The sequence below is a fragment of the Phaethon lepturus genome, unplaced genomic scaffold (genome assembly GCF_000687285.1).
Source record: "Phaethon lepturus isolate BGI_N335 unplaced genomic scaffold, ASM68728v1 scaffold1957, whole genome shotgun sequence".
NCBI lineage: Eukaryota > Metazoa > Chordata > Aves > Phaethontiformes > Phaethontidae > Phaethon > Phaethon lepturus.
In genome coordinates, this window is record NW_010549665.1 from 102,717 (window position 1) to 117,500 (window position 14,784).

General features: G+C 35.2%; 1 protein-coding gene across 1 annotated transcript in view; it reads right to left on the reverse strand.

The window, feature by feature from the left end:
- Positions 1-14,784, reverse strand: part of LOC104623271 (glutamate receptor ionotropic, kainate 2) — a gene marked incomplete at its 5' end in the record, with an annotated part of 143,488 nt that overhangs the window by 76,836 nt on the left and 51,868 nt on the right. The window contains one exon of the mRNA XM_010290314.1: positions 12,275-12,492. Within this exon, the coding sequence (XP_010288616.1) occupies positions 12,275-12,492 (218 nt within the window). The remainder of the gene's footprint in view (positions 1-12,274; positions 12,493-14,784) is intronic.

Genomic DNA, 14,784 nt, shown 5'->3' on the forward strand with positions numbered 1-14,784 from the left:
CCTACAGTCAATGGGAAAAGTCCTCTAGTTCTGGAGAACACTGTCCTTGTAGAACAGTTACTTAAGACAGTGTGGGAGAACTGCTTTCTGGTGGTTTTCAATTTCTTTCCAGTGCCAACAAAAGGCAACTAGATGACTACTTGAAAGGAGAGCAGGCATCTACATTTTGGAGTGAGGAGAAACCTGTCCTACCTGTTTCAAAAACTACACCTTTCCTAGTAAAACAAATCATCTGAGGGGATCTGTTTTCTGTCTTTGATACCAAAACACAGGATCTTATTATGTCTTCCTATTAAATTCTCTCAGACAACAGCTGAGATTCTATCCAATAGATTTACCAATCTATTGGTAAATTTACTATTTACCAACCTATGGCTAGTACAGTCCTACTCTATGCATTTTGAGAAACTTAGGAATACAGCCTATTCCTGGCTTTACTCATTATCATTTTAGGGAATCCATGCTTCATTTTACAATTCTTATATCTATAAAAGAATAATAAATTACATTTGTTACACATTTTAACTATTAAGTGAAACTAGGTATATTAACAGTTGATAATACTATTAAAATAAGGTTTGTGTATTGCAATACTGTGTAAGAAAATAGAATATTAAAAATTTGGATGAGAAATATATAGTAACCCGAGGGTTTTAATGACTTGATGCCATCAGTAATGTCAACAAATGTAAAAATAACAGAAAACATCTCAAATCACACGATATGACAACTGCAACTTTTGTAGGTTCTGGTGGTTTTGCTGTTAGATTTATTCCGCTAAAAGTTAGAGATTCAACTTAACAAATTCTCTATTCTTGAAAGGAAAATTGAAGACCTGAAGATTAAGACTAAGAGTCTTAATGTCTTTTGGAAGTGTTACGAAATTTACATGGAGTATTTAGAAATCAAGCTCTACCTTGGAAATAAACCCAGAAATCCATTATTAGCTGAATAAGAACGTAAAAAAAAAAAGCCTCAATACTGCTTATGAGATGAGCCTTATAGTTTCCCTTTGATCCTCCTTTCATCTTTGATGATCTGATTTAAAAAAACAGCCACTGAGACAGTCAAATCTTCTTCATTATTAACAGATTGTAAAAAAAAAAATTCTTAATTTCAGAAGAGAGATTTCTTGCATGCGGCACCTGTGACTGGAAGAGGAAGTTATAACTGAAATTTCAGTGTTTTCTCTGCTAACTTCTGATTTTATGGGTAGTCAAACCTCTGACTAGAATATTGTTGTTGGGTTACACATCTATAATGACCCATGTTCAGCGTCTCTGTACATCAAGGAGAAAAAGCTGCATCAGAAATAGTAGGTGTAGCCATAAAATAAATTAAGGAAACAAACTGTCGTTTTTATTCAATCCAAGTAAATTCCTCAGCAATTCAACCTGAATAAAAATACACTTGAACAGTAACTACTTGGATAGGCTTAGATAGATGTAACATCAAAGAAACTATTCTCAGAGCTTCTTTGCCAGACAAGGTAAAAGGGTGAAAGAAGAGCTAGACAGCTTTCCTAACAAATCACTGAAAATGTTTGGTGCTAGTCTTCCATCTTCACAGAAAGTTCCTTTAGGGATGCATCTTCCTCTTTCAGAAAGTGGAAATGTATGAAAGAGTACATGAAACTTCTATCCGACAAGTCATATAGAAGCTTCTTAAGAGTTTTGGAAGATTCCTTGTAAGTCAAGGAAGGCAAGTGTCTTTTGTATCAAAATGTAAAAAATGAAAGACAGAGAAAAAGAAAGACTGTGAGAGCAACGGAAAGAGGAACAGAATAGTTTCTATCTTACCACTGGCCTTCTGTTGCATAAAAAAGTAAGAGTTCTTCAAAGAAAGGCCAAAAAAGTCAAGTCTTCAAAGATCTCCAGGATATTTGCTGTATTTTGTAGCTCATTGAGGGTGAGATGATTTCAGTTCTCAAATGCAAAGAAAGACTACTCAAATACAAATATTTTAAGGTAAGCAATACTACGTCCTTTGTTAATTCTCACAATGCTTAGTTTCTAACTAGAAATAATAATTTACTGATAGTATGTATTAATATAATAAAAGCTCTCATGCTCCCCTCAAATCACAATGATTCACAACAGAATTCACATAGTGACTTATCTGTATTTTGGTTGCCAATTAGATTTAAATATCTATTATGAGAGCTTAAGTCAAATTCAGCATAAAAGAACATATTATACATCATCATGCCCATTATTATGAGTAACTGTTTCAGCTTTTAAGATGTGAAAAAAATTAATCCCCCATAATTTCCTATACAATAAATTGATGAGTAAATTGAAAGATCATATGCTATATCTGAACAAATTAAAAAATGCTAAGAAATATATGGTTTACCTTTGGTCCAAAATATTCATGAGCAGATACTCCTCTGATCAGTAGGCTACTCTGATCGTAAAGAACTGGCTGCTCATGACTTGGATGAGTGTACTTTTCACTGGGTAAAATCTGGCTGGAGGGCTGTGCCCAAAGAGTTATGGTGAATGGAGTTAAATGCAGTTGGTGGCCAGTCACAAGTGGTGTTCTTCTGGGCTCAGTATTTGGGCCAGTTCTGTTTAATACCTTTATCAATGATCTGGATGAGGGGATTTAGCGCACCCTCAATAAGTTTGCAGATGACACCAAGTTGGGCGGGAGTATTCATCTGCTTGAGGGTAAAAAGAAATGGTTGTGTCGCCATCCTTGGAGGTATTTAAAAGACATGTAGATGTGACACTTAGGGACATGGTTTAGTGATGGACTTGGTAATGTTAGGTTAATGGTTGGACTCGGTGATCTTAAAGGTCTTTTCCAACTTAAAATGATTCTATGATTCTATGATTCTAAAGCATCATTTATTATACCTCTTGTGTAAATCAGTAATCCATCTTGTGCAGATTACAGATCTTGAATACATTAAATACAAATTTAATAAATGCATGGATACTGAAAAGTGCTTAAAAGGCATCCATTTCCAATAAAGCATATGTAATTATTACCATAGGTATATTGCAAAAAGGATAGTTTAACCAATCTCAACAAGCATTCTATTTGGAGCAAGAAATAAATACGGAGAAGAAATTCATAAGTATAACAAGACTTTAGGTGGTGTCCAGGGCAATTCTGGCACTGGAAATATTTTTCTACATAAAGCAATGCTAATGCAGTTGGACAACACCTTAGTATCATCATATATAAACTGACAAGGCGGAACCACGAGTTCACCTCTGCTAATGAATGGAGGCTTTCAGGCTGCTTCAGTGGGCAGGAAATCAACACTAAAGGTTGCTCATACAGCAGGATCTCTCACAAAACGTTCTAAACTGAGAGACAGTTCACTCTGGTGAATTGTTTCTGAATCACATTCCCAGGATGAGTCATAGATCAAATCTGCAAACTTTACACGGCTACTTGGTGATAGATCTATTTGTTTTGAAGAGCAAGATGACTTTTTTTCAGACTCTGATAGTTAAAAATGTTCTCAGATGTACTTTCAACTTCCTAAACAAACCCTAACTCTGAAATCTTTTATACAGAATGCTGTTTGCAGTTGAAGTAATCTTTATGATCTAGTTGAGTTCCCTTTCTCACCTTGCTCATGATCTAAAGATAGACATAAAGAGAAAAAAACTGAAAAGAGAAAGGAAAAAGAAAGAGTTCTTGCCCTGCCTTTTGGGGGAAAGCAGCAGGAGAAGGAGAGAAAGGTGATAAGGCTAGATAGCAATTAGGTTGTACATTTCTGAGGAAAAAGCCTTGCAGCCACACCTATGATCAGAACCCAGGGTTCAGTAATTCTCTTACAGCTGATCCTGTTGGCAGTGCCATTACAGGCCCTGAAGAGGCCAGAAAGCAAAGTGCATCAGGGGAGAGAAAAGAAACAAAATGGCTTACCAGTTAAGACAAAACCTACAATAGTACATAAGGACAACATACATTCTGGAAGTATCAACAATTACATTGCTGTTGATCTTCTCATCCTCACACCTCCAAATGTCTAAGCAACAGAACTCACTTCCCAAACGGTGTGGATTCCCAGTAGCTTTCACATTTAGCAGGGTGATATAAGATCACACTGCCATGGAAAGGGACACCCTCTACTCACCTCAAATCAGTTCTAGCGTTCTAGCAAAAAGAGAAGTTTTCTTCACAACTGAAAAGTAAACATGCAACAAAAACAACAAAAGATTAATTTTCATTTCAGTCAGAAAACTGGACTGACTCTTGCCACAGCTCTATGATACGTAGAGTCAACAGAGCCTGAGGTTGAAGGCAGGAGAATAGTTTGAACTACTCACAGTTAGACTGGTTTAAGTTGATCCTAAAACAACACGGCAAGAAAGTTACTGAGAGATATGACCACAAGCAATTTGCAGTGATTAGTAGTGACTAAGGTTCATGTGACTTCAAAGGAAAAAGCCCCTACTTTTCTTGTCTTCAGTGGCATCTCTATACATTCTCAAAAAAAAAAAAAGACAGAATGGATTTCTCCTAACTGTAAGATTATTTTTCAAATATCTGGATTATAACACTCCTCTGAATCAGCTACATTTGGTAGAAATTCTTGTCTTTTGCTTATGAAAAATCCCGACTCAATTTAGGATTCAAAATGTGGTCTGGATAATATTTGTATATCATCAGGCTTGACTTTCTATGGACAAATGTACAGCTTAGGATTTTTCCCCCACTGGGCTCTGATTTCTTGTATCCTGTGTTTCTGTCCAAGTGGCAATTAGGTCTTCCTATATTTTACCATACACTGAGAAAGAGCAGCTTTATTCAGACAAAATCCATCATGTACCTACAGTATGGATCATTAATGCATGTGCATTAATTAATGCATATTGCTGTCACATGCAATTTTGAAAAATAATACAAATTTCACCTTCTTGCTGGTATGTTCACTTTAGCTCTACATTATATTCACACTGAGAAATACTTATGGAACACCGAAGCCAGACTGGACCATAGGTTACATAGTTTAGCCCACCTGAGAGTTCTGTGGGGAGATCAGCATAAATTTTTTTCCCCTATGAATATTTAGGGTAAGGCAGAAACAGATGCTGAGGTATGGAAAATATTAATTGATCCACAGACAAAGAAGACTTTTCCTAATGCCAATTTTAATTTATTTTTTATGTCTCTCTCTGACTTCCTTTCAAAAATAACTGGTGGCAACCCAATTCATATGTTAAATATTTAATTCAATATGCGAATTACTGTGAATGACTAATCTTATTTTCTCTTTAAAGTTATATATCTTTCTTTGAGAGGACCCCAAAAACATGTACATGTTTCATCAGTTTCTAAGAGCTGTAGCTGGAGACAGATGTAAATGATAAATACGAAACTTGTGATTTTGGAGGATAATTATTCATGAATGCCACATGTTATCCAGCAGCTTATTAAGAGTACTTACTATCTGGATATATGGCACAATGCAGTATAAATCTTTGTAGAAATGAAAAGTTGACTAGTTCTTGTGTTCATCTTTTTCAGCCCATAATATAGGAACCTGGGAAAAGGGTATAAGGAATGAGGAATGGGGAATGGGGAAAAGGAAGGGAAAAGGCACAGGCACGGACAAAGGCAAGGGTGGAAAGGTAATGGATTTCTACCACATTCTATCTATTTTTACTTTCATGCCTCAGCACTGAGATGCAACAGGCAGCCAACATATGCTGTTATTTACTGCAGGAACAGTAATGGTTATGACAACCCCAGAAAAAGGGGAAGGGTCAAAACAGCATAAAACCATTTCAGCCATGTTGTCCCAGTACTTAGATAGTTGGTTAGAATGGCACCTTTTATGTGAATTAGTTCTGCTTTCTGCCCTCAGATTCAAAAGAAAGATAGGTCACCTCAAAGAACTTAATAGTACCAAATTTATGTGAATTTCTTCTATTTAGAATTCAAATGTACTGCTGCCCTCATTCTAGTATGCATCAATGCATCATCTAACCTACCTACCTCTACCTAGCTTCCTTGATTTTTTAAAGAAATAAGTAGAACTCAGTGAGGCAGAGGTGTTTTGAGGTCTCTGCACAAAGCCTGTATCTCATTTTCACAGACTCTGTCATTACAGTTTCAGTTCTTGTAAGTGTATTGAGGAACCACAGACCTTGTTTTACAGGTCTGAAACTGTGCCTGCTCTTTTTGTACATTCAAAGTAGTAGTGGTTAACTTATTAGGTGTTCTTGCAAAGAGGTAATAACCATGTGAAAGGGAAACAATGCATTTCGACTGCATGAGTTTCTAGCAGATAGGCCCAAACCATGGTGATCAAAAATAATTAAAAATAATTACATGGTATTTATATTCAATTCCCTTTTTAGTCAAAAGTGACACGTGTTTTTATTCATAAGTACAAATCTGTATTTGTTACATTCAAATGCAACTTATCTGTAAAGTGAAATAATTTTAAAACAAACTGAACATGTATCTGTGGTATCTGCTACTAATTATTTTTTAAGCATTTTCCAGGTCAGCACATGGAGGCTGAGGCTCAAAAAATTGTTTTCCATTAGTAACTGTCAGTCAGAGGATATTTGAGAAGCTCAGAAGTGGTGTTTCTTTCATATTTGACTTGCAACAATTCCACCAAATAATTGATACACACCACTAAAATTCATAATGTTTTATTTGCAGCATTCAGCTAAAGGTTCTATGTGTGTATATGCCCATGTGCTTGTACATGCATACCTATTTGTTAAACAGCTAAACATAATTTCCCTATTACAATGTTCAAAACCAGGTTTGAAAAATGTACTGAACTTATATTGGCTTTATGCATGTGAATGCCAACATCACTCATGACAAATGGCATTCATACCTTTATTCTTGCTGCTATTGTTTCACTTATGAAAGAAGTCATACTCCCAGACAACTCCTTCTTTCAGTGTTCAGTGACCATTTCTGAGATTTTGCAATGTATAAGTAGAGCTTCATGGTATTTCTTTTAACAATAGGCTTTGAATTTGGAAGAGGAAGATAGACACTAAGGGCTAAATTGTTGCCCCCCAAAATTTCATGAGTGAGGTGGTAACAAAATGGCTAAGGTAAAAAGTGGGGGTGGGGTTGGAACTGAAAAGTGTCAGTAGCATGGATCTTTGTGGAGAAAAAGCAGTGCAGAACAAAATGAAAGATAATGTAGAAAAGTAGAGCTGGAGTCTAAAAATGGGTCCTGAAGAAGAAAAGGAAAGAAACTGGCAAACGTAAATGATAAATAGAATAGTCTGTCAGATAATTCTAAGGTGTGTGAGTCAGCTTTCCTGAATTAGTCCCCTATCTACCTTTCACCAAGTGATCTTGAAAAAGTTGCGTTCCCTTTTAGTGCTTCATCTTCCTTATTAGCAAAACAAGGATATAAATAAATGACTCTCACAGAGAGCAGAGAAGACCTTTAATTCATGATATAGAAGTAATGACACTAATGTACTGCTATTAGAAAATGAAAAATTACTTTGTTTTTTACTATTTGGTATGCAATGGATAGTAACCATAACTGCGAAAAGTCCCATTGTGCATAGTACTGTACAAAAACATAGAAGGAAAAAAATCTGACATTGAAAAGTACAGATATGAAAAACTATTAAAAAAACAAAGGCACACAGCAACTTCATTAAAAAAAATCTTTAAATTGTAGACCACATATAAGCATATGTGCTGTAGTAGTTTCTTTGTGAATATGGAGAACTGTGATACAAATAGAAGCAGGGTGGAACCAGCATTGTCCTTCTCAATTTCAGAACTGTTATTCAGCAAGAAAACAGACACTGGATTTTGAAAAACATAGACCGAGAGACCACAGAAATCAGAGGTAATCAAACATTTGAGATTTTTTATCCAAGAATACCTAGTGTGAGATAAGTACCTTTCATGAAAATAATAAATGTTCTTTATTTTATTCCAAACAAGAGGGAAGACATGCTTCTAAAACTTGAAAATGGCCAATAGTGACAAAAGGCACCAAGAGAAAGGATGAGAAGTTCGTAACTAAGAAAAACGCCACAATTTGAGAAACACCAAAACAAATATCAGGAGTGGAAACTACAAGCCTAGCAGCAGATATGGCTTAGAATTTCCTTTCACATTTCTTTCCTTCTAATTCTTGGATAATACTAAGGTTTTCTTTGTTGTTCTCAATGAATGGACCACCAGACCCACCAGGCATGTAACAGTCTTGTAAAACTACCTTCTTTCCATGCTCAGACTATTTAAGTACATCTTAAGAGGATCATAGAATCATTTAGATTGGGAAAGACCTTTAAGATCATCACGTCCAACCATTAACCTAGCACTGCCAAATCCACCACTAAACCATGCCCTGAGAAACACATCTACACGTCTTTTAAATACCTTCACTTCTCTGGGCAGCCTGTTCAATGCTTGACAACCCTTTTAGTGAAGAAATTTTTCCTAACATCTGACCTAAACCTCTCTTGAAGAGAGCACTGAAAATTTCCTTCATTTTCTGGCTTAAAAAAGGAGTTGCAATGTCATGTTTCTCAGACCATGAGGAGGCATACAATGATCTGGAAGACCTAATAAACTTCTGGCAAGAAGAGTCTCCTTTTTCATATTTCACAAGGAAGTTTAACTCACAAGGGTAACAACATTTTCAACATCTATCCCCTGTGCTCTCCAAGATTTTAACTTTAACTGGTATTCATCTAACAGTTTGTTTGTCTGATTCCCATTTATGTTCTCCTCCGAAAAACGTTCTTCTTTTGTTTTAGTACCACACAGTTTTGGCCAGGTTCCAAAGTATTTTATTAAATAATTCATTGGACTGCTATATAGATAATTTATGCAGAAATTGCTGTCAGTCTCATGGGCAGCTACCGAACCTCACTGTGATTGGAACTAATAACTATTACCAAGATATGATAATTTCATTTAACTTTAGGAAACCATCTGGTGCCTTCATTTCGTGTTGCAACATAATGCCACTGTTTTACTCAATCCACTCTCATTAAAACAAGTCAAAGCATCTAAGGAAAAACATACACATAGATGATAAATTTATGCTCTCAATCATCTTTGTGCACCACTCCCTCCCACCCCCAAAGTCATACTCTCATAGCTTTTTGAAGTAGGAGGGGACTACTAAAATCTAATCTGAGCTCCTGCATAATGAAGGTTCTCTATTTCATTGAATAGCTTCTAAATCAAAAGCATAACGTGTTTGGGCTATGCTGTACCTATTTTCCTCACAATGGCTTCATGTGATAGATGAATCCAGCCCTCTCCTAGATAAGTTGTACCAGTGGTTAATTACTCTCATTCTTAAAAATATGCACCTTTTTTCTAGTCCGAATTCGCTTAACTTCAGTTTTGAAACATTGGATCTCATTATACCTTTTTCTGCTAGATTAAACGTCATCTACTGTCAGAAGTCTCATTCGCATTAAGATGCTTACAGACCATGCAAGTCACCTCTTAACCTTTTCAGCAGATTAAATAGACCAATCTTCTTTAGACTCTAACTACAGTGCTTTTTTCCAGACCTACAGTCATTCTTTCACCTTTAATGAACTCTTTCCAATTTTAAAGACATTTTTGAAGTGTGATCACCAGAGTAGGACACAATAGTTCATTAATAGTTTCCCTAATGCTGTATGAAAAGGCAGTGTTTCTTGCTACTTGATATTCAGTTGTCTACGTATCATAGAATATAATACATAAAATTTAAAACCATCCTTTAGCTTACTGATAAAACAGAAAATATTCTGAAAGGAATTTAAAATGTGAATATTTATCCCTTTTTTTTTTACACACAATGCGGAAAACATATGCAATTCTATCTTTTCTATACTACCTATACTTTTCTATACTACCTATACTTTTCTATAGTACTACCTCCAGTGTCACTTCTGCCACTTAAGATATTTTTCTGATAGTTTTTGTCTTCCATTACCAGTTTCTTGTTCTTAAGTGGTTTTTATATCATTATTTAGTAGTAGTATCTATGAGCTATTCAACTCCAGTAGTACATTTTAAGTCAATATTTAAAGTCTGGAATGAATCAAATGAGTTTGTATAGTTTCCATTTACTTTTCTTTTAAGAATGATTTTCACTTATTAGCTGAACTACAAGAACAGTTGTAGTTACTTCGAATGCTTAAGTTTGGATCCATTTCATTAAGTAAATAATACCAATTGGTTCACATACTACTAGATAAGATAGTAAATATCAGAAAAATATTTGGAATCATATGGTTGCTAGCTGGAACAAAAGTTCCTATCAATTAATTTTAATGTCACAAAACACTTACTAACCATGATCTGTTCATACATATAGCCCAGAAAATGTTTGTTCAACAGAATAAACCTTAAGTTGACATAAAATGTATCAGCTGAATAAACAAATCCTGCATTTTGTTCTGATTTCTTTTTTTTCATTCATAATGAAGAATAAAAATTCATTAATGTGCTAAAAACAATAACAAATTATGTGATCTGACACCATAACTCTGTTGTGTATAAACCTAGGTTATTTCAACTGCAAACAAAAATCTTTTATGCAGGATGTGCAATTGCTATTTCATTAGAAGTAAGTCCTCTCTAGCTCTTGGATACAATATACTAGATAAACACAAAATATATCTAGAAAAATAGAAACAGAAGAAGAAAAAGAGCAAAAAAAAAGAATTCTGCAGAAAAGAGAGCAGTATATTGATATGCAGAGGGGAAAAACATTCCAAGAAAGAGAAATAGTCTCTGTATGTTTAAAAAAAACACAGATTATGTGCATACAAAAAAGGAAAAAGAGTGAATAAGAGAGAAAATTAAGGGTGGGGAGAAGGAAAGCTAAAAGTTAAGAAGATGCAGAGAAAAGTGCTTTTGGCAACCAGAAGGAGAGATACTGCTAATTTAAACTTGCTTTCTAACATTTTAGAGTCCACAGTTTGAATCTGAGTTACAACAATTTCAAAGGTTTCTGCCAGACAAAAATTGAATTAAAGCCCTATGGTGTTTTCTGGGAACTCAGTAAATACCTTGTGTCAACTCTTTATGTCCTGATACGTAAATAATTTTGACTCTTTTAAAAACCTTAGTCTTTACATTTTCAATAGTGTTTCTTTTAACTGTTTCGCATATTTCCTGTCATCAAGAGACTTCTACTTGATTTGTTACTACTGCTAACTTCATCAGCTCTTTTTCCAACAGGTATTCTGGTCAAAATACTCAGAACCTTCCCAATGTATGCTATAACTTAAGCAGCCTGAAGCCTTCCGAGATGATGAAGTTGAATTGATTTTTATTTCCAAGCAAAAGCTGAAAGCCCTATAATTACTTTTAAAAACTAAAGCTATGTGTACACTTCGATTGTCTCTAAGGACATAATATTAAATAGTGACTCTTTAACCTTGATATCTCAACAAATTTTGTGCTCTCTGAATCTGATGGGAGGAACTGAGCAAACATTCTTCAATTTCTGCACCAGCTGACAAGTTACCTTAGACCTGTTTGTCTAATTTCAAATGCCAACGTAACAGACACCACAAAGCTTTAGGTGACAGCATAATAACTCATAAAAATGGAATATACTAGCTAAAAGCCTTCAAAATGTACCAAAGATCAGATAAATATTCTTAAACACCTCTCTCTGGAAGATCCAAAACACCTCTGTGCTATCAAACACAAGGAGTTACAGAACAAACCATCCTCTCTCCCTTCATGCATACTTCTCACTAATTGAAACCCACTTAAATGCTTGATGAAGATAGAAAATAAAGATTTCTCTCTAATCCAGCAGCATATTTCACTACATTTCAAATTGAATTATCTCAGTAACAGGGTAAAAGGAAGAGAAATCTGTAAGAATCTGAGCTTTTATATGGACCCCAAATTTTATTCAAATGTTTCTCAAAAATATGAAGTCTAAAAGGTTTTTCTCAGTCCAGCCACTAACACCCTTAGCATAGTCTGGTTGCTTGAACAAAGAGTACAATTCAGTATAATGCTGTTGAACTGACACTGTAACTCTTAATCCAACAAAACTCATCTTGTACATGGTTGTAGGAGATCTGTCTGAGCAAAGTGTTCAGGTTTCTTTACCTACTCCACATTCAATTCTTCAAGTGAAAATTGTCATTACCTTTTATTTCCTATGAGAGATTTGCATTTGCTTCCTTTGCCTCCTTGCAAATCCTCAAAAAAGTGGTTTTCCGTTGCTTTTGACAGCAGTGGGAACCATATCTGTTGCTCCTTAGCAAGGTGCACAAACTTCCCCCCACAAAACATAGCATCTTTTCAAACAGAATATAAAGCTTACCTTGAAGAAAGTCATGGTTGCTCCATCTTCAACTGCCCCATACTCTATCTTTGTCTGCTTGGCCAAATCGTCAGCAGAATCTATAGGGGATTCCATACGTTCCACTGTCAGAAAGGCGGCTAGGTTAGCAGTGTACGAGGAAATGATGATAAGTGTGAAAAACCACCAAATGCCTCCCACTATCCTGGTGGAGAGGGCTTTGGGCATGAGCTCAGAACCTAACGAAAACCAGGGGAGAAAGATGAAACACCAATGCACAGAAAACAATTAGTAAGTGTTCAGCACTTTTTGCCACAGTGGGGAGATGGAATCACTGTGCAAAAAAATCTTTAAGCTACAGGCTTACATGTACTGCTTGTACAAACACACACAACTGAAATAAAAAATAAGAACTGATTACACTTATAAAGACAGATCTTTTTGGAGCCGTGGGAATCAAAACATAGTAATGGGAGACTCAATGATTAGTGCCTTTTAAAGATTTATAAATATATATACATAGCAATGTAAAAAAAGCAGTTACTTAAACTGGCTTTCCAGAAAAAATCTTGGCTGGACTGAGCCTCTAAGCTAATACTAATATTGAAGCACTTATACAGTTCTTTATTTTCAAGGCACTAAATAAACTTCATTTAAGTATTTTGTAAAAACTCACTTGAGTAAATAAAAATAAGCTATTTATGAAAGGAACAAATATGAAATAAAGTATTTCATATCTGAAATACAAAATCTGAAATCTATTAGAAATATGCTTTTTACATTTGCCATTTGTATTGCTGTAAAGGGTTGTTTATTGACTGTTTAGATAAAGAAATGAACATCTCCCATCTCTATAGTTAGCCCCACAATTTCAGATAAACATGGGTGGCTATACCACACACTTAATTTGATAGAGCAGCAATGAAAATATTAGACTGCTATGCATAAACTAGATAAGGGTAGATTATAATGCATTGCTGGAGTTGCCTGCTCATGGCACTAAAGAATGGAGTGGGAGACAGACACTGTAGAGTGATTTGCATAATTATTAATGCTAATTTAGAGTTTAATGAGACAAATTGAAGCACATACACTCCTCTTGTGCCTAATTACTAAAAATAGGAAAAAATAAAGTTCAGTGTAATTTACAAACACAAATATTTATAATAAAATTAGCATATATGGATTTTTTTTCCATAAGGTTATAATTGAGTGGAATGAAATTTCTAATTATGTCAAATAAACAATTTCAAGCTTCATTGTAAGAATTTTATGTAAGATCTTTCAGAAGTATCCAGAAACTTGTTTTCAAAGAAGCAGTTTTACCATATCCACTATACCATTGTACCAAAACAATCACTTTTTGTTAATTGGTCACTAAGCTTTTAAATCTCCTGGGTAAAATGGAATGAAGGCAAGATGGACTATTTTATTCCTGTTAAATTTTAGTGTTTATATAGAATTATTTAAGGAACTGGTCCAGCAAGGTAACACATCTTCATATAAATGAAAGATTATGCCAAACTTCCAACGTCAATGCCAAAAAAAAAAACCAGAAAGGGGAAAAAAAAAAGGAAGAAAACCAAAGAAAAGGAAAAAAGAAGTGGTATCATAACTGGACTATTGTATTCAAAAACAGCCCATCTTACCCTGCAGTTCATCTTACCCTTGCTGTTTCAAACAAAAAAAGCTGACAGACTTGGACATGACAGCCAACTCCAGCGCCAGACTCTGCCTAGAATTCTGCAAGGAAAAAAGTAGAAAAGTACCTTTCTGATGTAGTTGCTCCTAGGCCCTGTTAGTCAGACACTTAGACACCATAACACTAACAGATTTCCCAATAAGCCCACCATCATCAACTGTTTTTAATTGCTCTCGTTTCATTTAAAAAGCAACACCAGTAAAGTCAGATAGGACTGGGAAGAAAAGAAGAGTGGAAACATTTGCCGCAGTTGCCCCAATTACCACAAGTTCATACCTTACCAAGGACTGAAACCGAGTGCCACCTAGGCCCATGAAACAGAGCCTGGTTAGGGGCTGACTGTCATGTACCCAAGGTAACGTCATGTCCAGCGCTATATCCCACAGTTTCCTGGGAGCGAGGCGTGTCAGCAAGACATGTATGAGTTCCCTCTATCATGTATCCTCCAGCACTAAGCAAATGTTTTGTAAAGAAGCAGCACTTAATAAGTTAATGTGAGTATGGCCTAAGCGCTATTATATAGTTTCTAATGGAAAGTTATTGCCGTTATGTGAGAACTTCCACGCTTGTGTAAAATCCTACTTTTAGCCTACTTTAGGCTCTTGAGATATTTTTCTTTAAAGCAATTATCAAAATCAAGACTGATACTTCATCCTCAATGGTGCCTTTGAAAGTTTATTAAAAGATGTACTGAGTCAAAGGCAAAACATATAAGGCAAGGACAGAAGATCAGCCTTAATTCTGTAAAAATAGTTTTCCTTCATGGAAAGCTATTATCTTCCAAAAATAGTTTTTAAAAATACTGTCTTTATTTTGATTATTGAGAAAT